General features: G+C 43.5%; 1 protein-coding gene across 4 annotated transcripts in view; it reads right to left on the bottom strand.

Moving 5' to 3' along the window:
* The window catches only part of FRMPD4 (FERM and PDZ domain containing 4), a 542,080-nt gene that overhangs the window by 6,921 nt on the left and 507,763 nt on the right, over nucleotides 1–27,396 (bottom strand). For all 4 annotated transcript variants that reach the window (XM_033415080.2, XM_049704911.1, XM_049704909.1 and 1 more), the window contains 8 exons: nucleotides 26,068–26,199; nucleotides 20,917–21,036; nucleotides 14,842–14,978; nucleotides 11,396–11,522; nucleotides 8,846–8,935; nucleotides 7,961–8,143; nucleotides 5,760–5,898; nucleotides 238–1,305 (listed from right to left, as the gene is read on the bottom strand). In XM_033415080.2, the coding sequence (XP_033270971.1) occupies nucleotides 238–1,305; nucleotides 5,760–5,898; nucleotides 7,961–8,143; nucleotides 8,846–8,935; nucleotides 11,396–11,522; nucleotides 14,842–14,978; nucleotides 20,917–21,036; nucleotides 26,068–26,199 (1,996 nt within the window). The remainder of the gene's footprint in view (nucleotides 1–237; nucleotides 1,306–5,759; nucleotides 5,899–7,960; nucleotides 8,144–8,845; nucleotides 8,936–11,395; nucleotides 11,523–14,841; nucleotides 14,979–20,916; nucleotides 21,037–26,067; nucleotides 26,200–27,396) is intronic.

Here is a 27,396-nt window from a genome sequence, read left to right as displayed (position 1 = left end):
CTGAGTTTATTGCACAGTTGTTCCGGAAATGGGGGGAAAAAAACGTGCCACGTGTTTTAAAAAAAGAACAACCAAGGACACCACACACACAAAAACCCCACGATGGTAGTTTCAGCACGTTTAGGAAACGGGACATGCGTGACATGAAGGACACATGACAGGACTCCAAGGGCGGATGGCTTGCAAGGATGAAATGATATGGCTATCAGTGAATAAATGTAACAATCGTGAAAGAACCTGAATTGTCACTGGTCTGCTGATCTTCTGACACGGACAGAGCTTCTAGAGTGTCCAGCGTGGAAACGACGGCGCTATCCAGGCCCTTCTCACACTTGCCCTCGGCGCTGGTGGGCACAGTGTCGATAAGGGACACGGGGATCTCGTCGTTCTGCAGGGTGCCGCCTGCCTCCTTGTCCCCCAGGAAGGGAGCGGCCTGGCCGTGACAGTCCTCCTCGTCGGAACTATCTCTGAAGCCAGGTGGAGGCGCGGCGATAGCCATGTTCAAGGAACGCAGCAGGAAGTCGTCCTCGTTGTCGTCCCCTTCGGGCGGGGGCAGGGACGTGAGGTCAATGATGTCATCGCTTGACCCAGACAGGTTGAGGATGGCCGGCTGGTTCATGTCTCCCACCACGAGGTCCTCCTCGCAGCTCACGTCATCCTCGTCCTCCGCGTCGTCGGCGTTCTCCGCGTAACAGATGTCGTGCAAGAGGGGCTCCTCTATGCCCTGGGCAGCCTCGAAGTTCTTCACATCGCCTATGTTTGCATACACAGAATTGGCCACGAACTGGATGCCCTCTGCGTCTGGAGTGAGATCCAGGCTCTTCGTGTCATTGGCACCGCTGATGTAGAGATTCCTCTGCTTCTCCAGCAGTTCTGGACTCTGGTCCAGCAGTCTTTCATAGCCGAGAGTCGGGGGAGTGATACCATCATCCAAGGCGAGATCTCCAAAAATAAAGGACACTTTAGCTCCTCTTGGAGGCTCCTGTGCTTTCTTTAGAGCTTCTGGTCCTGAGAGAGTCAACAGGGACCGCTGAGCTAGACTTCTGTAGTCTGCCTTGCACGGAGCATCTCCCGGCTGGGTCAGCTGCTGGCTGAGTTCGTCTGAGTTATAGGTGTTGTCCATGTACAAGTGCCGGTGGTGGTCTTTTGGACACAAGGTGCCGTCTGGAATCTCAACTGCCTTCTGCTTTGCATCTATATATGTTATCTGTGCTTCTTGCTCCCCTTCGTCAATGAATGTGGTCACTTGGGGTACACAGTTCCAATCTGGGCCAAGGAGGTTATGCTTTCCTTTATTTTCAGTTCCTAAAGAGAAAGAGTCATGCAAAGACACATTACTGTGCTGTCTGGTTTCTGGGGGGCCTTGTCTCTGTTTCTTAACTTAATGGCTTGTAGCACCACTTTTGTGAATACGGTTGTTATTCAGCTTTCCAAATACGGTAGTGGTCGATTTAGGCTTCAGGTGCAAGGATTTCTTGGTGAGGAGAATTGATATTGCAGAAAATAGAATTGCTATTTGATAAAACAGAATACCATCCGAGAGTAGGGAACTACAGCTTACTTCCATCTGATCTCTGATTCTAGCATTAAAAGGCCTCATTTATGTCTATAAATGTGAATATACAACATGCCTTTAAAAATCCTTAAAGGCGATAGTCCAATAGGCTGTTATTCCAGAAAACGGATTGCCCTTTTCTTTGTAAAGTGAGAGCTAACATTTCCCGCTTTGTATAGGGAGATGTTGGACTTTTCCCTCATTGAGTTAAGAGAAGGTCAAGGATCCTCATACTTCTACCACGTATTTTAGGAAATACTGTAACGATAAGGTAATAATAAATATATACATATAATGTATATTAATAAAAACTATAATACTACATATTGCAATGGTGGCACCAAAACTTCTCTCTTTAGCCTTCTCCTGTCCTTGTGGGTGTGCGTATTTTTTACACATAAATGCCAGTACGCGTGCCTGTAAGCACACACGCACACAGGTAGGACGTACAAGGTGGAGCATTCGCAGGTAATGCACCCTCTCTGCTATTTCTACGCATAGTTAATAGTTTGATGAATTTCCATTTCTACTTGTATCGTGAAAACTCCTGAAGATTTGTTTGTTGTTCTTCAAAACTGCAAAACTCTAATTTAAATCTCATTGTTTTGTTTGATCTTCAAGAGTCTTCCAATAGAGAACTCGGCTGTGGAGATTTTGCTCTGATATTTACCAAGACAGGGCAGCGAGTCATTGTGTCAATATTGCTTTGTCAATTCCAGAGGTGACATTTTGAGGAAATGTTAGGGTCACAAATTGTCCCATTTGTTTCCTCAAATTGCCCTCTGGCCCAAGTTTGAATAATACTGAAATCAGATATACAAGAGATATGGGAAAAAAAATCAGTTTTACTGAAGAGGTTTTGGCTCTCTCCCAAATATACGATGGACTCAATGCTGCACAATGTTCCGAGTCATTTTATTCAATACATATATTTTTATGAAGAGCAGGTAAAGATGAAATTTTGAAGACACTGAGTTACACACCAGCCATACTTACGTGCTACCTTATAATAAATACACCTGTCGGGGTTCAGCACTGTTTTATTAACAATGACATGGATTATGACTGGCTCTGTGTGAGTGAGTGAGTGAGTGAGTGAGTGTGTGTGTGTGTGAGTGTGTGTGTGTGTGTGTGTGTGAGGAGTGTCGATTGTTGGGAGGAGGGACAGTGGTTCAGCAAAGTTGTGAGACAGCTCTGGGTTTAAACCAGGGCTTGGCAAATTTTCTCTGTAAAGGGAGGGCCAGATAGTAACCATTTTAGGTTTTGTGGGCCAACAGCTCAGTTGAGCAGCTACTCAACTCTGCTGTTGTAACACGAAAGGAGCCATAGATGACACATAAGCAAGTGGATGTGGTGACTTGAATGGTGACCCCCCCGCAAAAGCTAAGAATGTGACTTTATTTGGAAAGAGTCTTTGCAGATATAATTAAGGATCTTGAGATGAGATCCCCCCGAATTATCTGTGTAGGGCCCTAAATTCCAATGGAAAGTGCCCTTATAAGAGAAAAGCACAGGGAGATTTGGGCCACACAGAGGAGGAGGGAAGACCGTGGGAAGACAGAGGCAGAGACTAGAGTCATGCAGCTACAAGGAATGCTGATGGCCACTACAGCAACAGGAAGAGCCAAAGAAAGACTCTCCCTGGAACCTCTGGAGGGGGCATGGCCCTGCCAATGCCTCGATTTTGGACCTCTAGCCCCCCAAACTGTGAGAGAACAAGTTTCTGTTATGTTGTCCCCAAGATTGTGATACTTTGTTACGGCTGCCCCAGGAACCTAATATGATGTACAAGTTTCAATGAAACTTTACTCACAAGAACAAGATTTGATCCATGGGCCACACTTTGCCCACCCCTGGTTTAGACCAACAAGAAATCTGAACAGGTGAGCAGGCTAAAGGCGAAGTTAATAGACTTTCCTAAGGCTCAGAGATGCTTAGCTGTGTGGGTGCAGGGGTTTTGAAAGTACTTGAAGGGTTAATTTTCAAGATAGTGAAGAAGAAATAGGGGCTTACTGTTCCTGGTTAGAGATCTTGACGAAGGCCTTTGATCAATTTGAGACAAGAAGAAAATACATACTCACTCTTGGCTTCCTTCCAGGAGGGTGTACTGATTTGGCTCCTGGAATGATTTTGGAAACACAGAAGGATGTCTCCTTCTAGGGATGAGCTGGCCTCAACAGACTTTGCTCTGTATAGTTTTTGAGTCTCAGGAGATCTCTGGGGAATTTCTGAGGAGAAGGGAGCCCTTTCAGCCATGAGAGGATGCTAAGTCCCGAGCTGCAGCTCTGCTTGGGTCAACCAGTTGCTTTTTTGGAGTGTGCCATCTCTCGCACTTGTCCTCCCTTATTAAACACACACACGCACACACGCACTCCTGCTTGCGTGTGCTATTTGGAACATGTGCCCTCACCCTCCTTCTCACTGTCGAACCGAGAGAAATTACCGAGAGGTTGAAGTTCCAGTCTCTCTCCACAGTAATATAATACTTTTTGGAACTGAGTTTTTGCCTCTTGCAACTTTATTCAACATCACATTGTGAGTCACTATATATAAAGCGGACAGAACTGAGGCCCCTCGGCTCTGGAGCCATTTGTAGAATGGTAGGTTTGGCTTCCTTCTTGCACCCGTACAATCTTAACAGTCCATGGAGAAAAGGTTTGATTTTCACAAGAAACTTTACGGTTTTAAGATTTAAGATTTTCCAGTGTGAAAGGATTGTGTTAAATTGTGGGACTGCTCTTCAGAATGTCAAGCGTCAGCGTTCAGTTGCTCTAAATCTCCTCGCTCAATGAAAACATGTGGTCGTAAAAATATTTACCACCTCCTTTTTGAACCTACTTATTTTTAATCATTTGTGTCTCTTAGAAGCAACAGACACTTCGAGGTGGGGTGGGATGAAATCTAGCCGCAAGTCCCAGCTGCCGTCCAGCACACCTTGCTCACCTCTCTTTCTCTCTGGTTTTCCTTTACCCTTTGACGGCAACTGTTTCCACTTAACCAACCGTCACAATAAACTGCATGCCAGTCTGTCTGTGTGTGTGCCTAGCTACATATTACTATATATCCATGGAATAATTTCTGTTTTCTGCTAAGTTTAAAACTAGGGGATCTTCCTCCCCTTCTTTTTCCTTTCCCCCTTTTCTCTCAGTAACAGTGACAACAAAATTTGTTCTTAAGAATTTCCCTTTCTTTTAAAAGAAACCCTAATTATGGAGCCCCTGATTATACTTTTTCATGGGTCAGTAGCTCTGGCTTGAATGGTAGGGTCTGTCCATCAGCCATATTTCCTGAGGGTCCACTACAGATGGAGGAAAAAGTTCAAACACTGAAGAAAAAGGTTCTAGAACATGCAAACTATTATATATAGAATGGATAAACAACAAGGTCTTACTGTATAGAACAGGGAACTATATTCTATATCCTGTGATAAACCATCATGGAAAAGATTATGAAAAGAATGGATATCTGTGTATGACTGAATCACTCTGCTGTGCAGCAGAAATTAACACACGGTAAATCAACTATATTTCCATAAAATAAATTTCCAAAAAAAAAAGTTCTAAAATAAATAAAAACCATCCACCCTCAAAGGAACTATCAGTTCAACAGCTGCAGCCCCGCTTATCCTCACTTTGGAGCTATTTCTCCCTGTCAAGCCGCTGAGATGAATTATTTGATCTTTGCCATTTTGATGCTTCTGCTAAAAAGCTAAAAAGCTAAAGGGCTTCCAGGGTCCCTTCTAGAGCCCGAAGTCCAAGGGCCGGGCGATTCTCAAGTCTCCCTGTTGTAAGGCTCCCAGAATCCTGGCACCTTAACGAGGGACCAGCCCTAAAGCTGGGGGCTCACAGCCCCTACTGGGCATTCCATCCTTAGTTCTCTGGGCCCTGACTCACCTCTAGAAGAATGAGGCAGTAAAAACTTAGCCGTATAGGCTGAGGCCTACACCCTTCACAATAATTAAATCACTGCTTTGGAAGCATGCACCCAACATTGCCAAGTGATGTGTAAAATATGATGGAAAAATCAACATCTTCATCAAAAAAATCTAGACCAAATCAGAAGTAATTGGAGGGTTTTGTGTTAAATTTGGACACTAGATGTTTTTATGTGTATAGTTTTAACTTTTCAAGAAATATCCTTATTATTGTTGTCTGGTGGTGTGGGGAAGGGAGGTCGGTGCCTCGTGAGTTTAGGAAGAGAATACCTGTATCCTGGGTCCCTGCGTTTTTCTTGTTGGCCATGTTAAATATCGACCTCCTGGAATCCACAAGCAGCCGGTAGTATCCAGCCGTTAAGCAGGCCAGGTTCATGGCATCGGAAGATTCCATCAAGAGCGTGATGGGCTACACAAAAGAGAATGTTTTGGTTAAAACCATTCCTCCTTAATAACCTCCCTCAAGGGACGACTACGTTTGTGCTTATGGAATGTGAACAAACGAAGTTTTGGAGCAACTGTTTCACTGAAGAAACGCAAATGGGGGAAAGGTCAGGTATATAACAGAGAGCCTGACTGAAAAACGTTCAGGTGACAACATTTTGAAAGGCTAGACATTTGGAACCTTTCCCAAGTCATAATGGATTAAAAAAAAAAAGATTGGCTTTGTTCCAAATAGTTAATATTTTTAAAAGTCATAGTTAAGGAGTCAGTTACTAGTTGTAAACCCGCCATCTGAAAAAAAATCACAGGAAGATTAAGTTTGGGTTCGTGGTGAAAATTCGTGTTGAAGCAAAGCAAAAATCAAGTGGAAATTACTGCTAAGACTGAATGAAAAGTGTCAAAGAGATCCAGGAAAATGACGCTTCTAAAAGAAACTGTAAATTCAGAGGAGGGCAAAACAGACATGGGAGTTGAGAAAAGGCCCTGCCAGAACTTTCTGGAAACTATGAGGTTACCATATAACTGGACGTGGATCTTGGGCATACAGGGAAGCAATTATCCTCGTTGAGTAAGGAAGGGTGGACTTGCTGGTGTGTTCTTGTTGAAAGAGAGAGAAAGTGAGAGGGAAATAAGGGAGCAACGAACAAGCAGGCACCCGGAGAGGCACAGAAACAGCGAGATGACAGGCCTCTTGCTTTCACTGCCACGGGTAGCACCCTGGCCTTGGCTGGTGAAACCTAATTTCCACCCAAGGCCCCTATACTACTTGATGTGCTGCCTTTTCCTTCCATTTCAACTGTCGTCTCCCTCCAAGCCACCCCACAATTTTTTTCAGTAGGCAGGAAACCACCCATAGGGTCTTGTCACCCATTTCTGTTGGAGACAGATTATCCCTGTTATCAGGTCTGTGATGACTGCACCCGATATACCCTTTCTTCCACCTGTTTTCCATGACAGGCTATTGTTCTCAGCATCCTCGGTTATGGACCGGGACAGGCACGCCAAGTCTCCTCTTGGACTTTCTTTGCCATGAAGTCAAGGGCGACGCCCTGGATTCAGCCCACGGAACGCCATGGGCCACGGCCAGCGCGCCTGAGCTGCACGCTCGCCCTTTCACGCTCATCTTTTCCTGCTGCACAGCACACTGAGGCTTCCCTTTGGCTGTGCAGAAGCCCTTTCCCACGTTCTCCTTTACTCTCAAATCTGCCCCTCCCACGCCCTGGTGGGCATGAGGCTGGGAGCGGGTTAGGGGTAGGGGGAGTTCTCAGAGCACTCGTCCTGGGTCACCCTGTTTCCTTTGTGGACTCACTGTCTCTCTTTGGATCCAGTGCCTTTTCTCTCTAGAAACATCAGATACATTAACGCTGCCAAAATCCAATGACTCATCTATTACATACTGGGACAAGGAGGTGGGGACAGGGGACCTGGATTACATCCTGTCAACTTCTGTTTGGGGAGGAAATGTCTGCCCTCTGAGGACAATCTCAGATAGTTGTTTCAAATGAAATGGCCGTGATATTAAAGGGGCCAGATGTTCAGCCAGCACTAATTGCTATAGCATGAAAAGACAGATTGACTAAAATACTCAGTTTTTCCAAAAGAATAAGCACATATGGATGCAACCTAACAAAAGGGAAAGGGGGTTCTGAACAAAGTTGGGAAAAATCTCCCTGACTCTATACAAGAGCCACAGATTCTAGAGAGTAAGTAGGGAGACGTGTCCCCTACTCTCCATGTATGGTTCATGCACTCTGGAGCCGGAAGGGACTTTAGAAATGAACTCACTTGCTTTCTCACGTAGAGATGAAGAAATGGAGCCCAGAGAAAGAGAGTGACTCGTCCCCCAACCACAGAGCTGTCTAGTGAGGACTCGAGCCCTCACACCTGAGTTGGGTGGACTTTTTCTGCACCCGTGGCGCCTTCCATGCGCTGCACATGTTGACATTTTGCCTCTTTATAAATATCTGCAGCACTATCAGGAAGCAAGGCCACGTTCAAGGCCACGTGTCAGTGTCTGAAAGACTTACCTTCACGTCCAGCACATGGAGCTCCACCCTCACCAAGTTCTCCTCTTCAGTAAACATCTCAATCCTATTGACGTGGCTGAAGTCAGCTAAAAGAGCCACTAGATTGGTTTTGGTGTTTATCACGTGGCTTATGCCGTAGCGGGGCCCCACCAGGAGGGTCACTTCTGAGCGCTTTTCTGCCTGCTGAGAAAGAGACGTTGACAAAATATTAAAACTACTAGACCTCTGGGAATTCCTTGGAGGTCCAGTGGTTAGGACTCCACACTTTCACTGCCCGGGGCCCCGGGTTCAATCCCTGGTCAGGGAACTAAGATCCCGCAAGTCACGTAGTACTGCGTCCAATAAATAAATTAATTAATTAAATTAAATAAAAATACTAGACCTCTGAAGCACCAGGCAAAGCTGAACCTGAGAGTCTGTTTTCATAAGATTACATTTTCTTTAGAAAGTATTCCTGGGTTACATTGTACTAAATCATCCAATTAGAAGAACCAGATATATGATTGCAGCGAGGCTCTGATAAAATTATGAATAATGTAGAAAGTAAATGTTATCATAGCACATATATTCATTATCATGAGAAGCTTGTAGAAATGAGGATTTTTTAAAATCATTCTGGCCCAGTGATTTAAAAGGAGGCCATTGTGCGAGCGCATTCTCTCGGCTCTCCACATTTCTTTTTCTAGGGCATTCTGCAGTGGCATTATCTAGCTTAACATTTCTTCTGATATTTTCACACTGGGGTGCAGTCAATTAGAAATAAGGGCTGGAAAAGATTCACAGCTGATTTGCTTTTGTCATCAGACAGCTCATTCAAGACAGCCTAGACAGTGACATTTTGCAGGCCTCTGTGGCTTCCATGAAAAAGCAAGGAAAAGAAATTACCACTAATGTTGCCTTGAACACACGGCCCCCATACAGTCGAAGGTCACTGAGGAACTTGAGATAATGGACCTTGGCTTGAAGTGCGGAGAGCTGAGGAGAGAAAAGAAACCTCAGGTGTTCACTCCATCCGGCGTGATTGTGTTCCGGCTGGACACCAGCCGAAAACAAGGGCAAACGAGAAGGATGCTTCTACTGCCAACAGATGGGGTGTGACAAGGGCTCTTCATGAGGAATGAAAGTAAACTGCTCTGTATTTGGTTTCCTGATCAAGGGCCGCAACAGAACATCTAGATTTAAATCTTTTCGTTTTTGGGGAAAAATATGGATTTGCTGGGCCAGAGCACTCAACAAGTCAGAATGAGATGATAGAATTCTCCACTGCAATGGGTGCGTGCAGAGTTTGTGGGAGCTGTTTTGAATACACACCTGCAATCCATAGAAAGCCTTTTAAATGGGCTCTTCACTCCCATCTTGTTTCTTCCAGTCTTTGCAAGTTTTCAGGGAAAGTGAACTTTCTGAGCACCAATCATTGTGGAAATGTTTGAACTCACTATCTAGGTCAATTCCAAGAAATGACTCTAAGAATTCAATTTCAAGAATCCATTGATTCAATTCTAAGAATCTATTGAGTTTCATGAATGACTGACAAATGAAATTTTATCCAGGTAAAATTGATCTTTATAAAGACTTAAAAATGCAGATTCCCATATCCTAAAAAAGTACTTGATTGAAAAAAGTCCACGTTTCAATCTAAAATATGATACAAAACTACTACACATGAAATAGATAAACAACAAGGTCCTACTGTATAGCACAGGGAACTGTACTCAATATCTTATAATAAACCATAATGGAAAAGAATCTGAAAAAGAATATATACATATATATATACACACACACACGCACATATATATGTATAACTGAATCACTTTGCTGTACACCTGAAACACTTTAAATCGACTATACTTCAAAAAAAATTTTTTTAATTAAAAAAAATGAAAGAAAGAAAAAAAGTCCACATTTCATACCAAATGTGCCAGGAAAGTTTGTTAGAGGTGAAATTTTCCAACGAGGTGTAGAACATCAAGTAGCAAGGACTGTAAAACTCTGTTTTCAATTGCAGATAACTTGCCAACTCATTTGTCAACCGTACCTCAATGTGCTATCCTTTATATAATTGTAGTTTAGAACCAATCATCCAGCCGACTTCTTTCAAAAATCCAAAGCACTTTGCAAATTGATTTGAAATCAAACCACTCACTCTTAACTAGAAAAAAAATGACCGTTATAGAAGGACAGTGATAGATAGACTGATCTTAGAGCAGTTATCCAAATTATTACAAAACCAGTGGGCCAGGCTTGGAAGAAAATCACACCAAGTCAATTAAAAGAAAGTAGCTTTGGGCAAGTCAGAACTGATACTTAGAACATCTTGACCCATGACATCCTGCTATATTTCCATAAGCTAAATGCTTACAGAAACTGGGAAGTAAGTCAAAGGTGGCTGATAGTGTGTGTCAAAGTTGATCACACGTTTAAAAAAGTCATTGGGGGTGAGGAGGGAGCAGAAATAAGTATGTGTCAGCCAGTAAAAAGGACTTAAAATCAGATACTAAAAGACCAAAGAACTAGCCACACAAATGATTTGTATTAGAGTCACACACATTTCTATGGCTGGTATCACTGAGAAACTGTTCTTGGGTTGTCAGACTGTCTCCAATTTTATAGGTCCTGGATTTTAAGGCTCCTTCTCTTTCTGGTTCCTGAAACCCTGTGCTTTTATTACCAATAAACATAACTCTCTATTCTGACCAACAGTATATTTTAAAGTGTCCTTTGTATCTCTTTTACTTGATTAAAAAAAAGGAGAATTTAACACTAATGATGGTGAATGACAGAACTAAGTTTATCTTCTAAAAGTAAGAGTTAATTCAGTGGTTGTCAGTTGGGGGTGATTTTGGCAAAATCCAGAGACATTTTTGTTTGTCACGATTGAGGGGGTGGGCGCTACTGACATCTCATGGGTAGAGGACAGCGACGCTGCTAAACATCACACAATGCACAGGACAGCCCTTCTTCTCCAACGAAGAATGATCTGGTCCCCAATGTCAATAGAGCCAAGGTAGAGAAACCTTGGTTTAATTCATGTGGCGTCTAGTCTGCAGGAACCCTTACTGGCTGCTGTGCACTTAAGCTGGTCTGAGTGGTAAGCAAAAATATGATGAAAATATTTTGCAATTCTATCCTCTAATCCCAAGGTCTCAGAGGCTTTGCAAGGTTCTCCTACATGCTCACGTGAACGCACACACAATCCGTACAATAAGGAGTCTGTAGCTTACAAGGAATAAATAGGCCTCCATTAGAATACTGATCTTTCATTTAGTCTTAGAAACATGTTAATAGTTAAAAAAAAGAAGGTTATATAGTGTTACATCCTCTGCAAATCTGGTGCTAAGTATTTTATTCACGGGCTAATTTTAAACATTTTAAAAAATGTATGCAAGCCTCACTTTTTAAAATCCATTTTCTATTAAGATGCAAATGTGATACCTTTTTACCGGGTGGTACCAAGTTTTGATTTGCTTTGACAAGGTGTGAAAGTGCTTTCTTTATGTTCTTCTCTTTCATGCTTTGCAGCACAGCAGAGGGAAGAAAAGTCTCTAATCCCCATTCTTTTCTGCAATAAAGAGCATATCTTTAATTTCACATTCTTGTGATGATTAGATATCTAAGACAAAATGGCACTCTGATGTTTGTTGGAACAAATGAACTCTTGGTAAGGCAGGGAATGGAGACAAGTCCCCAGTTACGGAAGCAACTTTTAATTTATATTCAGGAAACATACTATTTGATCATTAATCCATATGTTTGCATTTTAAAAGAAATATATTCTTCACTCTCCAGAGAGAAGGCTAATGAGGCATTTGGTACCAATGGAAATTGAACAGACACTTTATCCAACCCACCTCTGAGTCTCTTAGAGTTCATTCACGTATCTGAGTTTGTACTTCCAACACCAATTTCTCTCCATCCCTTTGTTTATTCCCATTGTCACCTCTCCCTGTCTGCCCATGCTCTTTCTGTCTTCTCTTAGAAGGATAAATGTAACTCCTTCATGTTCCCAAACTATTCTTTCCTCCCCATCTCCCTCATCAATGGTGTTCTCCAGAAACACACAATTCTCTTTTCTCCCACCCAGATAGTATCTATCTAACTCCTTCCGTCAACATTTCTTGCTGAGGAGGGGAGGGGGTTGCTGGTATGGAGACAGGGTAGGGTTCAGGACCCTTAAGTATGTCTGGTACTGACAAAGAGATGCAAACATCACTCATAGGTGTGGATATACAAGGAAAAAAAACAACAAATGGGCCTGGGTTAGTATATTCTTGCCAAGAGCCCATGTTCCCAACAGTGACTACAACCCTATCCTAGGAAGGTTCCATATTTTGAATTCTAGGAAATTTATCCTGATTGGTCATGTGCCCAACCAGAATCTTCTAAATTATGTGAAGACTTTCGAGAAGGTTCTGGTTATTTCTCCGGCTCCAGATCCTCTCTAAAGAAGGGTAGGAAGACAGCTTTCCCCCACTTGACCATTCACACCCTTTTCACTAGTTAAGATGGTGTTTCTTTGTGATCACTGCTTTCTTCCTTCTCCTTCTCCTCAACTTGTACTTACTATTTTTACCCATCATTTGGCACTCCTTATGGGGTACCCTGTAATTCTACTTGTATCATTATTTTACATCATTACTTTTCATTCTATGTCTTGTCTTTATAATCAGATCACAAATTCTTCAAAGGTTAAGATTATAATTTACAATATTTTCTTTTCTCTCAGTATAAAGACAGTAAGTCCCCTACATAGGAACCTTCAAGTTGCAAACTTTCAAAGATGCAAACATGCGTTCACATCAACGTCGGGCGTGAGTGAAATGGCAGCTGGCCCTCCGTGTCCTACTGCTGACGATCCTTCAGCTCTACCATCTCCCACCTCCTCTCCCTCCTGCAGTCAGTAACTCTTCTTGCCTGTTCACTAGATGCCAGCCGCAAAAGTATGCCAGCTGTTGTACTGGACTGCTGTACTTTTCAAGGTACTGTACTGTAAGATTAAAAATGTTTTCTTTATTTTTGTGTTTGTTTGTTTTTTATGTATTGTTTGTGTGAAAAGTATTATAAGCCTATTATAATACAGTATTATATAGCCGATTGTGTTAGTTGGGTACCTAGCCTAACTTTGTTGGACTTAGGAACAAACTGGACTTAGCAATGCGCTCTCGGAACGGAACTCGTTTGTACGTAGGGGAATTACTGTATCACATAAAATGTTCAATGAACGTTTGTTGGGTGAATGAATGAATTAATGAGAACATTAATTAATCATCATAGACTCTGCAAGATTCTTAGGCAAGCTAGTTATCTCTGGAAGTTTTTGATTGTACCACACTCAACCTGGTAAAATGTGGGTACAGAAAGTAGGAACAGAAATGCATTTCGGTTGTCTGAAAATCATCTCAAGTTGTGCAGGCCAACTTTTCAAGTGGGATCCAGTTTCATCTGTTCCTAAGATCCTCAGAAAGGGGAATGGATGAGGGTGTGAATGGATCCACTCAAGCGCGAGACCTCTTTGTGAGCCGAATCTCTCTCGGGCTCCAGTCCTGGCATGTGTGGCAAGAGAGAAAGAGACAAACCATCTGCAAAAAGGAGTGCACTGAGATTGGAAGGCCTGGGCTTCTCAAACTGCACACAAGGATCTGTCCCTAGGCAGTGACAGGAGAACGGAGAGTGGAAAGATCAGGGGCACTGGGGGTCAGCAACCTGGAGCTCTCATCTTCCCAAACGCAGGCTTGCAAACCCATCGAGAAGAAACCATTTCACTCCGTGGGGGACGACCTGGCGCTGGGGAACCCAGAAAGGCTTTACAGGCAGCCCACGGGAAGCTTCTCTGGGATGTGGAGTTTTAATCAGCCATATGCCACTTGGAGGTGGAGACAGAGCAGACGCTAAGGCCTGTAGTGTTACGTGGAGATGAGGCTTCAGCCCCACCATAAACTTGGAAACATGAGTATTTCTTTTTTCTTAGCATTAGAGCTGCCAGGATTAAGAAAATGGTGGCTGCTTTAGGCTGTTGGATCACCTTCCAACAGGAAGCATACAGACTGGGAGACAGAGGGTTCTCTTTTAAAGGATGACTCTTATATAAGCTCGTCAACTGAAGGCAACATAAACCGCTTTTTTCTAACAAGAGGGGATCTTTTCTGGCTAAAGAGGTAGTATACTGCTGTTGTAAATGCCATATTCAGCAAGAGAAGGCATTTATTTTCCAAACAGCATTTGATTCATGAAACAAAGTTTGTGTGGCATCCTTTCCCACGCTGTCGCAGTTCTTTATTACAACTACCATCCTTCCTGATTAGGACTCAAAGAATTACTTTGTATACTGCATTTTGATCATCTAAAAGTAATCTCTGGTTATGCACACCATTTTCTAAACACAGGTCTTCAAATGATCACACAACCTATAGCACGATGTGGAGTCCCACCGCCTGTGTTCGAATCCTACCCCCTCTAGTTAATAGCCAGTGTGACTCAGGCAAGTTATTTAACCGTCTGTGCCTCGGCTTGCTCATCTGTCAAACGGAGCTACACTCCTACTGACTTCATAGGGAGGTTTTGGGAATCAAACAGCTTAATGTCTGAAGAGTGCTGAGACCAAAGCTTGCTTTAGAACCAAGTTCATTTAGGAATTTAAAAATGTATGCTTCATTTTAAATGTGACCCTCAATTTAACCACAATTCTCTAAAGGTGGACTAGGTAAGAAATGGTGTCTTCCACCGAACATGAACAGAGTATTCATATATTTTGCCTCTGGTTAACACATGCTCTGCCACAAACAACATCAATTTTGGAAATAGACATACACATCAAAAATACCCTTGGGCATTAAGGAGGCAACATCTTTGTCTCCGAAATGGCTCCGAGAGTCAACACTTACTCAATGTACTTGAGGGAGATTTTCTGCGTCTGCTTGGTGGTCACGGTTGCGATGTACATTTGCAACGCCGCCAGCCGCAGGGCGATGTCATATTTCAGCTCCGGCCCAAACCGCTCCTGAACGACGTCGTTACAACTCTGAAAAGAGACCAGCAGAGGGCGCAGCTTGTCAAAGGATGCACTGCGTTGCCTTAGAGGGACAGGTGACAGGCGTTTCCCCACTGCCCCACCTTCACTTCCAAGGCAAGGAGCCAAATGTGGAAACATTTTCACCGCTGCTTGGAACGAGTCAGTATTTAAGCGCACGCACAAACACAGAGACCACACAAACATTCAACATCATCACGAGCGAGCTGCTATTTAAATATTTAGCTTCTTGTAAAAATAATGAGAAATTTAGGAATGGAATTTCCAAACACAGGTGCCACGACTGAACACGTGAAGCCCTAGTAGCATGATGTGGCTTCTGTAGCTAGGCTGCCGGGATTGGAATCCTGGGTTCCAATTCTCTTTTTCCACTTTAAGAGGAAAGAATCCTCTTTCCCTACTTTCACCGTGTGACCTTGGGCAAGGCCCTTAATTGTTCTGTGCCTCCGTTTCCTCTTCTTTAAGTTGGGGATAATACTTCCCATTCGCAGGGTTGTGACAAGGATTAAGTGAGTTAACAAGCCCTCAGAATTCCATCCGGTAAATTGGAAGCACTCATACATGTTTAGAGCTGTCATCATCAATGTCACCCTCTTGCCATCATCCAGAGCGGTTTCGGGGAGGTAGAATGAGCAAGGTGATGGAGAGCAGCAGCTCTGGACCTACACCTGCCTCGGGGTCCTGGCTTTACCAATGGCTACCTCTGTGCATAAACTTCAAGCAGTTTACTTCGCTCTTGCAGCCTCAGTTTACTCATCTGTGCAATGGGGATTCATACCAACGACCTGGCCGGAGTGGAGAGGGTGGTGAGGATGAGCTGAGATGCACGCTTTGCCACAGCGCCTTGGCGCACTCAGTGGAGGGTGGCTCTTGAAATCGTCAGTCCGTTCCAGTGGTGACTGCCCCCACTGAGACTTTGAGGGAGTCTCTCGGCTTTAGTTTGTTCACATGTAAAAGGGTGACACCTACCTCACAGGGTTTGGGGTGAGCATCAGATTGAAGAGGGGCTGAGAGGGTACTGTAACGTGTCAAGCCCTCCAGGACCACAAGTGAAGGGTCTGAGGGCGCCATTCTCACTCCTGCACGGAGCAAACACTGAGCCAAACGTTGATGGGAAGCACGGTGCTGCTTAAGTATATTCTGCATGTGTGTTTACTTATTTTCGTTATTGGAAACTAGGTTCTTGGGCTAGAAAATATATTTAGCCTCTTTCTCCCTTCTTTATTCTTTGCCTTGTCCTCAAAAGATTTCAAATGAAAAACCGTATCAGGATTTGTTTGGCTCCTTTCTGAGATAAGTACCTTTACGACCACTTCATGTATTGATTCTACTAAATGGGAACATGTACCCCATACGGTTTCTGCATACAGTATTTGCCCTTCAGATACATCCCCCTGGGACCCTACCTGCCTGCTCTGGGTGCCTGCCTCTCAGCCCATCCCTCACCCCCAAGAGTGAAGCCACATTCCCTTCCCTCCGTCCTTCACATGGTTTTCCACCTTCGTTTTTCCTTAAAATCCTACATCTATCTGGATTGCACTGTACTCCTGTTGGAAGTGGGTCTGATTAGAGGCAGGAGACAGGGTGGCTCTGAGGGAAGCTGCCATTTTGTTTTGCTAGTCTTGGGTTTACCAGTTATTTCCAAGAGCCCAGGGTTGTCCACAATGGGGTACCGGGGGTTTGAGGGTCCAGATAGGGTCATTTTATAGTCTTGTGAGGGATGAGGGTGGGCAAGTCTCTTGGCAAAGTGCCAGGCCATAACACGCACTCGAAGAACCAGTTTTTCGATAAACCATTTTGACAGATCACTTTCTTGTAGGACTGCTATTGCATGACAGATTTGAAACAGGATTTTAGCGTAGAATTTAGAGACAAAAGCTCCAAGTTGGATCCTAGGCTCTGTCAACTGCCAATCAAATGACCTTGGATGTGACACTTCATCTCTCTTGAGTCTCAGTTTTCTTATCTGAAAAAAGAATGGGCTAACAACAGCGAACTCTCAAGATTGCTAGCATACCTGCAAGGATGTTTCATAAAATGGAATGTGCTTTATAAAGGTGACTCATCACTATCTCTTGTCCTCAGAGTTGTGACTGCCGTTGGTTTTTCCCACTCCTGCTATACCCTGTATTTAACCAGACTTCTGAGTGGATTCTTTTGTCAAGGTGATTAGTCACTTAATTACATTATATAATTAGTTCAGACTGATCCCGGAGAACTAGTGTGATGTCTGACTTATATATATTTTTGGTACAGATTATGCATTTATTACTCTCAAGTACATTATTTAAAATATACTTATACACACAAATGGCGGTCATTGTTTTGCTAAACAGAGGTCTCAACAGACTCCGCTTTAGACCTACAAAAATTCATTTATAATGAATATGTGAGATATTAAAAAGGAAACCAGTACTGCTAAAGTGTTTGAAAACATTTTGTAGCCGTATCATCCTGTTTACCAATTGGTTTACCCATCGTTGTTTTAATAGACAGTGGACAGCTAAATGTCAGCACAGCTTATTATAATTATGAAACAGAACAGTCTGGATTATTAGGGTTTACTGTTATTATATATGCTGAAATCTGTAAAATACTTCATGGTCCATTAATGGCTAGGAGATTCTTATATATTATCACTATCGAAACCTCTGTGGTCATTGTCATGGCTTGTCAATGGCCACTGCCCTCATTAAGAGCCCACTAGGCAGAATTGATTTTTGTCTGTGTAACGTGATAGACATTGTTTCTGTTTCCTCTCTTGTTCTCCAGGCTAATTTTATTGCATCTTTTTAGTACCTTAAAATCAACACTCGGACACAGCACCATTCGCAGGCCCACTGACATACGCTACACAGATATGTAATTTTAGACCTACTGCACGTTCTGTGATACAAGGCATTTTGAGACAGAGGGTCTGAGTCCAAGAAATTTTCATTTCCTATTCTCAGTGGAGGATATATGAGATGATGGTAGGTTAATTTTGGCCGCTATCGCCCGCCGTAACATGGCTCCCCCCCAGTGCTGGCTACTCCTTGAAGGGATAGCTAATCCCCCACCTGTGCAACACCCAAGCGGGGAAAGCAGAAATGTCTTCGGTCTTCAGCTAGTCCCAGGGCAAGAGCCCCGGACAGGCTTTCCTGTTCTCGGGACAGTCCCACAGGTAGAAAAGATGTGTCTTTTGAATAAGAAAGGTTTCCATGAACTGCATTAGATTTGAGCAAACACCTTAAGCGCTTAGCACTACTCCCGGGCTACTTAAAAGGTCTCTCCTCCCCAAGACAAACGCAACCGGGCTCTTCTTTTAGAAATGCAATGGAATTGTGATGTTGCAAACAGAAGCCAAGTAAATGGCTTTAAAGCATCATCTTGTTAATGGGATGAGTATATAATTATAGAGAATGACAACTGAATGCATCTCGCGCTCTACAGCCACACGCTGATCGGCACCTGTAACTACTTATTTGCAACTAACAAGCTAAAAACATAGCACGTGACATGAGTTGCCGTGGCAGAGCCCCGGGTTGGTTCTCAGAAGGAATATGGGAAGATGCAGTAACAGATCAGCTGAGAATCAAGCTGTCCCGTGCAGTCAGGTCTGGGTTACCTGGCCCCTGGGGGAACAGGGGATATTGTAACCCAGATAACCAAAGTTTAACATTTAAGTTCATTGTTCTGGGTAGAAAACGGAGTGAAGTGTAGTGCACATTTCTTTATTTGATAAACAGGGTATATGGGCACGATTTGCCTTTTTCGGATGACTCCGGGTTATCTTCATAAACACTAATTATCCTTCTGAGTTGTAAATACCACAGTCTCCTCCAAAGACCACTGAAGTGGGGAACATTTAACAGGCCTTTCCCTGAGTGCCCCCATCTGCTGGAATGTTCTAGTATGTTCTGCTTCTTTCTCCTCCCACTTAATTTCTGTTCTCCACGGCTTATTGCCGTTTAATTTATGTTACTGTTCCTAATCTCTGACATCTATCTTGTCTACATCTCTCTGCCATCTTCTGTTTTCTTTTCACACCCAACTTTTTAAAGATTACAAAGGCTTTGAAATATACAAGAAAATACTGAGAATAGTAAAACAAATACCAGTCAGTATATCAACTACCCAGAGTTAACAAATGTTTCTTCTATTTTTCTTTTTCCCACGTTCTTTGCTTTTTATTTCTTACTTAGGGCTCCAGCAACCTTTGGCTTATACAGATATCCCCCAGCCAAAGAGAGCATTTTTTTGGCCTTACTCTTGCGTTTTCTCCTTTCTTTGTGGGGGAAGGTTACATTAAGGTTTACAACCTCTTTGAGTAATTCTAATGTAGATGCTTAAGCATTAGGTAAGTGGGCTCTTACTGTTTGATGTGATTATATTGGGAATTTAAGTAAGAGTAATGGGAAGCAGTTATAGAGAAATATAGGAACATCGCCTAAATATCAAGCAGATAAATTCCCTTATCCCTGGGATAAACAGCAAAGCGTCTCATTTCTGGAAGTCTTGCTTTTTGAAAATTATATCCCAGAATCAGATATAGACAGTCTGCAAAAAGATATATCTTCTTAAAGTTTTACTGCCTTGAAATGAATAATTCCATTACAATGAATATCACGGTATTTCAGAACAATCTAAGCACCAAATAAATGAATAAACAAAATAAGTAAATAAAGAAGAAGGGAAAACTCTTTCTTACAGGAGAATGCCAGCAAATAACTGAAGAAGAAATAACAGAATTAGACAAATCATCATTTTCAACCATCGCAATAATATTTGGGCAAGAATCATCAACGAATACTAAAATGAACAGGTAAAAGGATAATGAGAGTTGCAAAGTGACTTTCCACAAATTACTTATTAACTATAAAAGGAAAAGTGGTAACTTCTGGAGAACATCAATTAGTATGAATGTTGACAAGAGTCAGTGTGAACCTTACCATGAAGGGGACAAAACGACATCACATGCCTCCTGATACGATGCACTAAGGAGGGCATGGAGTCATTCATGTTGTTGTTCTGCCCCCAATGCAGAGCCTCAATCTGATCATGAGAAAACCCCAGAGAAACCCAAATCGAGAGGTTTCTACAAAATAACTGATCAGCACTCCGCAAAACTGTCAAGGTCGTGAAAGTCAAAGAAAGGCTGAGGCATGCTCCAGACTGAAGAAGACTAAAGTAACATGCCAACTAAATGCAAAATGAGATCCGGGAGTGGATCCTATCCTAGAAAAAATTGATATAAAGGACCTTTTTGGGACAATGGGCAAAATTTGGACACAGACTGTAGATCCAATAATGGAAATGGATCAGTGTTAAATTTCCCGATTTGGTTAATTGTATAATGATTATATTAGAAAATGTTCTCATTACTAGAAAATGTACTGACATATTTCGGGGTAAATGAGCATGGTTTTGGTACCTGACATTCATATGGTTTAGGAAAAAAATCGTGTGTGATGGGGGAAGGGGAGGACGTGTGCACACACTAAAGATAGGGTAAATGTAGTGAAATGGTAACAACTGGTGAATCTGGGTAAAGGATATCAAAGAGCTCATTTACTACTCTTGCATCTTTTTCATAAGGCTGAAATTATTTCAAAATCAAAAGTGAAAATTTAAAAAGCACCATGGAACCTCACTCAATATTTTGTAATCACCTATAGGGGAAGAGAATCTGAAGAATATATATATATATATATATATATAAAAATAACATAACTGAATTGCTGTGCTGTACACCTGAAACTAACATGATATTGTAAATCAGCTATACTACAATAAGAAAAAAGCACCATGGAATTCTTTTATAATACATTGAGCTTGGGCTGAGGGACGAAGAGAGAGAAGATCCCAAACTAAAGAATTCAGGGGGGAAAACCCCACAGTTAATTCATCCCACAATGTTAATATGAAACATGCCCTGGTTCTCACATACCTGAACATACAGATACTCGAAAGCAACTGGATCTCGCCTTAAAAGGTCAATTGGATCCTTTGGGACGAAGCTAATTCGGAAAAGACATCTCATCTTATGCGAGCTGGGCCTCTGGGTCACCTAGAAGAGCAGACCAATGACAAGAATCCTTCAGTGCCGGCAGAAAGGGCTGAGGGGCAGAAGCAAAGGCAGCTTTCTTTGGACACTGAGGAAGGAAGCGGTTGAGGTTCTTTTAGTATTTGTCATACATACTCATTCCCTGAACACTGCACATACCTGTGACCTAGGTCACGTTCCCCCAAAGCAGTCCCTGAAATGCGGGACTTCAATAAGGAACTGCTCCCAGGAGAGGCCAGTGAGGGAGTGGGGGAAGCAGGTCAGACAGGAGAGGAACCTGCTCAGGTCAGCCCAGCAGGGGTGGCTACAGGCTGTCCTGAGGGAGACTCTGGTGGGAAACTTACACCACGGAGCCTCTGGGATCACAGGTAAATCATTGCTTTCGGGCTGTCCCAGGGGGCTGTGACTTTCCAGGTATGGACAGGATGGGCGCCAGCAGTCTGAGGGAAGTCCTCTGAAGAAGATCTGCAGATGCTGGCTGTCGTGACAGTCACACACTCAAGCAAGGCTGGGGGTAGGGGGCGCAGAAGGGGACCCGGGGATAGGAGCACAGAGACTGGTCACTACAGTTTATTACTGTGTAACACTGCTGTGGGTTTTTTCCTCAATTAGACTCCAGAAGGATGGTAGCAATGAAAGCATGACAGTGGCAACTTGGATGACATCCAACTGGAACGCAGGAGGACAGAAATTTTGGCCCGTTCACTAAATTTGGAGTCCTCAGGTTTCCAAACTACCCAAACTTCTGCTATTATGATTTGTCCAAATTGTTCAAAGGGGCTTAGAATACACCACGTGTCCTTCAGGGTTAAGGACCATGGATCATTCTGAGTCGCTTTCCTTTTCCCCAGCACAGTATGTGCCAACTACTAGGTCTTAGTTTCTTAATTCTTTTTGCAACAAAGGGGAATCAATCAATGAACGGTAGGTGCTTCATACACAGCTGAATGAATGAAAGACACTGGACTTCAAGAAAGAAGGTAAAAGAAAAAAAGTAAAAAAAATAACAAACAAAAAAAGATTGAAAAAAGAAGGTAAAAGCTTCTTCAATTTCCCTTAAAGAGGTCAGTGCGATGAAACTAAAACCATGCAGCAGGAACCCACACAGTTGTTCTACTTGTAGTTTTGTGCACTTGGATGTTCTTTTTTTTTTTTTTTTTTGTGGTATGCGGGCCTCTCACTGTTGTGGCCTCTCCCGTTGCGGAGCGCAGGCTCCGGACACGCAGGCTCAGCGGCCATGGCTCACGGGCCCAGCCGCTCCGCGGCATGTGGGATCTTCCCAGACCGGGGCACGAACCCGTGTCGCCTGCATCAGCAGGCGGACTCTCAACCGCTGTGCCACCAGGGAAGCCCCTCGATGTACTTTTTAATGCGCTTGCATGCAGTTTCATGTACTTGTAACTACTTTTATGCAGGGGACAAACCTGGCAAAATAAAAATGTTCGTGAACTGCAATTTAAAAGTTCAAAATAGGGAGCTGCCTGGTGGCCTAGTGGTTAGGATCCTGGGCTCTCACTGCTGTGGCCCAGGTTCAATCCCTGGTCAGGGAACTGAGATCCCACAAGCCACGCAGTGCAGTCAAAAAAAAAAAAAAAATCGAAATAAAATAGTAATAGCTTTACTGAGTTATCGGAGTGCGCATGCACACACACATTCTGAGAGTTTACATTGCTAACTTTGTTATATAGAAGAATTTCAAGGGGAAAACACATCCCACGTTTAAAGGTACACTGGGCATCCTGAGAAGCAGTACACTGAACCAGCTTCCTGTCTGTGGGCAGGATTGCAAAGCTGAGTGAAGTCAGGAGCCCATGGGATCCGGGCTGCTCATCACTGGCTGATGGTAAAGCAAACCAGGAAGAAGGATGCGTGGGACTCTAAGAGACCTGGGCTGCTGGCAGGGCTGCTGATGAGTGTCACAGTGACATAATGGTGTTCTGTCAGAAGGTCCTGTCTGATGTCAGAAAGTCAGAGATCATCTTATCTCCGGCTCCTTTAATTACAGGTTAGAATCTGTCCTGAATTTTCCATAAGCCTCCTTGAGTTTATTTTTATCATTAGTAGGTTACACTAGTTTTGGGAAATAAATGAATGTAATGCAAAAACATGCTTTAGACTCATTAGAAATGGCAGTCCAGGAGAATAACAGTCTCTAAAACAAGCAAAAAAACAATTTCTTGGAAACTTTAAGTAGTATGTAATAACAACGTTACTTTCTAGACAGAAGTTTAGTGTCAAACTGCCAGAAATTCAGGTAGAGTCGCTTAAAAGTTCCTTGGCAGTTTTCATCACAGTTAAATGTTTTAAAATAATTTTTGTTATTGGACAAATTCCTTATACTTACTCCCCAGTTCTATCATGCCTATAAATATTTCATGGGTCAAATTTTTCATATGTATTGAATTCAAAGGCATATAGCTGGTTTGTTTCAGGATAAACAATCAGTTTTCTAGAGACAATACTTGAGTTTTAGCACTTTGCTTTTCGTTCTGATTAAAGACAAAACAAAGCCTCTTCTAGAAAGATAAGGGAAGAAGCATTGTTAGAGGCTTTTTGTTTCCTTCTAAGTTTTTTGTTTTGTTTTGTTTTTTGGGTTTTTTTTTTTGGCGGAGCCGCCCCGGTTCCCTGACCAGGGATTGAAGCCGGGCCACTGCAGTGAAAGTGCTGAGTCCTAACCACTGGACTGCCAGGGAATCCCTCTAATTTTTTTTTTTAAGGCATCATTACATTTATTTTTGGCCCTTTATGAGTCCTACCACACCAGGCCCCCGTCCCCCCGCCTCAACCAGCCCCACGCATTCCCACGCGTGGCCTGGACCCGAGGGACTACAACTCCCGGCAGGCTTTGCAGCAGGAGCCTGTAGCCAGGGTCTCCTGGGAAAAGAATTGCAGGTGGGCTTCACCAGCACGCTAATTAAAAAGGCCAGTAGGGGAGAGTAAATTAAGCTCTGAGTAGGAGATACTGGAGGAGGTAAAGCAAAAAGACCTGGGGATTATTCTTGGCCCTTAGGGAAAAGGAATTTTGACCTTGCTGCCCGCGGAGTAGGAGGGTGGCCAGCGCCAAAAGTCCTGATGGAAGAGAAAGCCGGGGGTTGAAACTCCTCCTCTAATGTTTTAAAAGAAGTCTAAAAATTGGAAATCAATCCGGAATGAGAAGGTATGGTTACCTAGCATCAGAAGAGACTTTGAAAGAATCTCTGTCCAGCTAAATCAGCATGAAGCTTTCCCATAAAGGCTGGGTGGTAGGTAGAAGTTCAGGGGGAAAGTAGAAATAGAAATATCAAAAAGTTGTGGGTGGTTTCCTTAGACTCATAGTAACTGGCTGTCTGCCCACATCCCCTTGGCATTTACTGCTCCAAGCTGAAGGCTATTTACTGCAAACACCTGTGACCATCTGCCAGCACAGGGCAAACCAGCAGAGCCAGGGAGCAGTTGGCCTTAGGAGAAGCCCACCCCCAACCATGGACAGGATGTTAGCGTACGAAGCCCCAGCCCCCTCGCCCTTGGGTGGGATACCTCTGAGGCACGTTCTCTGCTGGTTCCCTGTGTCCCCAGCAGGATTGCGCTCCAGCTGCCCACAGTGGAAACTGGCTTGATTACACACTCTTTATTGGCGTCCCCATTTTCCCATTTCCCCTCCCATTCCTCTGCCAGTATTTCCTGATATCGCCTCCCAAATAAACCACTGACATCCAAATCCTTGTCTCAAGGTTGGCTTCTGGAGGAACTCGGAGCCAAACACTGACCTTTCACATGTGGGATTCTGTGTATCAGGGGCTGTTCCCCTATAACAAAGAATAAACAACTCATCTGTTTCCAAGCGTGTTTTGGCACAGGTTAACATAATAAACAATTAGATGTGATTTAAAATATCAATAGGTAGGGCTTCCCTGGTGGCGCAGTGGTTGAGAGTCTGCCTGCCGATGCAGGGGAAACGGGTTCGTGCCCCGGTCCGGGAAGGTCCCACATGCCGCGGAGCGGCTGGGCTCGTGAGCCATGGCCGCTGAGCCTACGCATCCGGAGCCTGTGCTCTGCAACGGGAGAGGCCGCAGCAGTGAGAGGCCCACGTATCGCAAAAAAAAAAAAAAAAAAAAAAAAATCAATAGGCAGATTTAAACGTGATAAAAATAAAAGGTCAAGTTTAGAGATACGAAATGAACACAAATGATAACTTCGTAACGAATTCATTGCATCGAGTTTTACTACATTGAGAGAGTCAGGGATATCTGCGGGACCTGACGTGTAGCTTTTAATTGTGCGACAACCAAAAGGCAATTGAGCGTGATGACACTTTCTGCTACTCCATCCGTCTGGGGGTGACCTGACTCCCTGCCTCTCCTCCTGGTGTCCCCTCACGCCCCCCTCCATAAGCTCCCCTCTTCAGTGAACTCTCCTACATAAGAGGAATTTGTTGAAATCCCTTATACATCCAACAAAGACCCTGCTTGTGTGGAATCACAAGGAAAGTCAGGGTGCTGTGCTGAATTCAGCAGCCAAGCAACCCGCTTGTCTCCCCAGAGAACAGATGGGGGTGGCATCTTGGTGACCAGGAGCTGGGACACATTGGTGGGTCACATATTTACAGTGGGCACGATGGGGCAGGGATTTCAGGCTTCCAAAAACAGTCTGAGGTAGGTACCCGGAACTTAAAAGAACGAAATATGATTTTGGCTTAATTTAAATAATTGCAGAAAGCATTTCCTTTTAATAGTTTCTAGAGATCAATTATCAAAACAGGTGAACAAGTCATGACCATAACATAAAATATAGTTCTGCAGAGCCATATCCCCAATGAGTCACTGCTGAGTCTTTGACAATTCTGTTTGTGAGATCAACTGACAGTCTATGAAAAATTGACAAAAGGGAAACATCACCTTGAGGTGTAAAATCCGTTATGAATGCCGGCGCTTCCTATAGTGGGGCTGCCCAGGGCTGTGGGGAAGGTATTTAAAGGATTCAAGGACAGGGGAGCGCTGGGCAGGGCAGCCTCTGCTGTCAGGGGCAGCACGGGCACTGGGGGCATAATTCACACACCTGAGTTAGGGTCTCCTGTTCATGAAGCAAGAGCAGCTTCGTTCCGGCTCCTTCCATCCTCTGCTCCAGCATGAGGGAGAAGTGCTCGATGCCTTTGATGGAGAGTTTCTCTTGAAGGGTTAGGATGACATCCTTACAGAGGAAACAGACAAGATGCGATCAAAATCAAGGCAGCCGTATTGTAGATTCCACATATAAATGAACTTATATACAAAACAGAAATGGACCCACAGACATTGAAAACAAACTCACGGTTATCAAAAGGGAAAGAGGGGAGGGATAAATTAAGAGTTTGGGATTAACATACACACACCACTATGTATAAAATAACCAACAAGGACCTACTGTACAGCACAGGGAACTATACTCAATATTTTGTAATAACCTATAAGGGAAAAGAGTCTGAATATATATGTAACCGAATCACTTTATAGAGCCTAGCAACAGATTGTGCAGTGTAGTTGGCTCAGTTCCCCTCCTTCTAAATGGGGTGGCAATTAAACCACCTCTGAAAGTGGTCTACATGCCTGCATGCCAAATCCAGTCCACCACCTGTTTTTGTAAAATAAGTTTTACTGGAACCCAGTCTCGCTCATCTGTTTATGTATTGGCTGCTTTCGTGCTCTGCATGGGGAGACCTGAACTTGGTGGCAGGGGAGGCTGTGTGGCCTGTGATGCCTAAATTATTATATTTGCTATCTGGCCCTTTACAGAAAAAGTTTGCCGACCCCTAGCCTACCCCTCTGTAAGAGCACGTGGTAGTCGTGAGGAACGTGGGCTCTGGAAAGAGTCTGGCTTCTGCCCTGAGTCTACTTCGTATTAGCTGGCAGCTTAAGGCAAGTCACTTAACTTCTAGGCACCTTAGTGTCCCTGTCAACCGGGGATAATAATAATACCTGCCTCAGAATAGATACCAGGACTAAATGAGTTCATACATAGACAGCATTTATTACAGCACTGCTTGGCATACAGTTAGGGCACCATATTGATAACAGAAATTTTCACATAATGAGATATGGGGAAGTCATTCTGGCTTATGCATGAGTTAACTTGAATTTTTTTTTTTTTTTTTTGGCTGCACCAGGTCTTAGTTGTGGCAAAAGGGCTCATAGTTGTGGCATGCATGTAGGATCTACTTCCCCGACCAGGGATGGAACCCGGGCCCCCTGCATTGGGAGCCCGGAGTCTTACCCACTGCACCAACAGGGAAGCCCCAAGTTAACTTGAATTTTATGCTAATTTGAACAGTCCATTTGTGGCCTATCAAACATTGTACATCTGCCTTAATTATTTTTTTATTTTTTTAATTTATTTATTTATTTATTTATT

Source organism: Orcinus orca, chromosome X, assembly GCF_937001465.1.
Source record: "Orcinus orca chromosome X, mOrcOrc1.1, whole genome shotgun sequence".
NCBI classification, from domain to species: domain Eukaryota; kingdom Metazoa; phylum Chordata; class Mammalia; order Artiodactyla; family Delphinidae; genus Orcinus; species Orcinus orca.
Note: the sequence above shows the minus strand (reverse complement) of the source record. Positions and strands in the feature narration are given on the sequence as shown.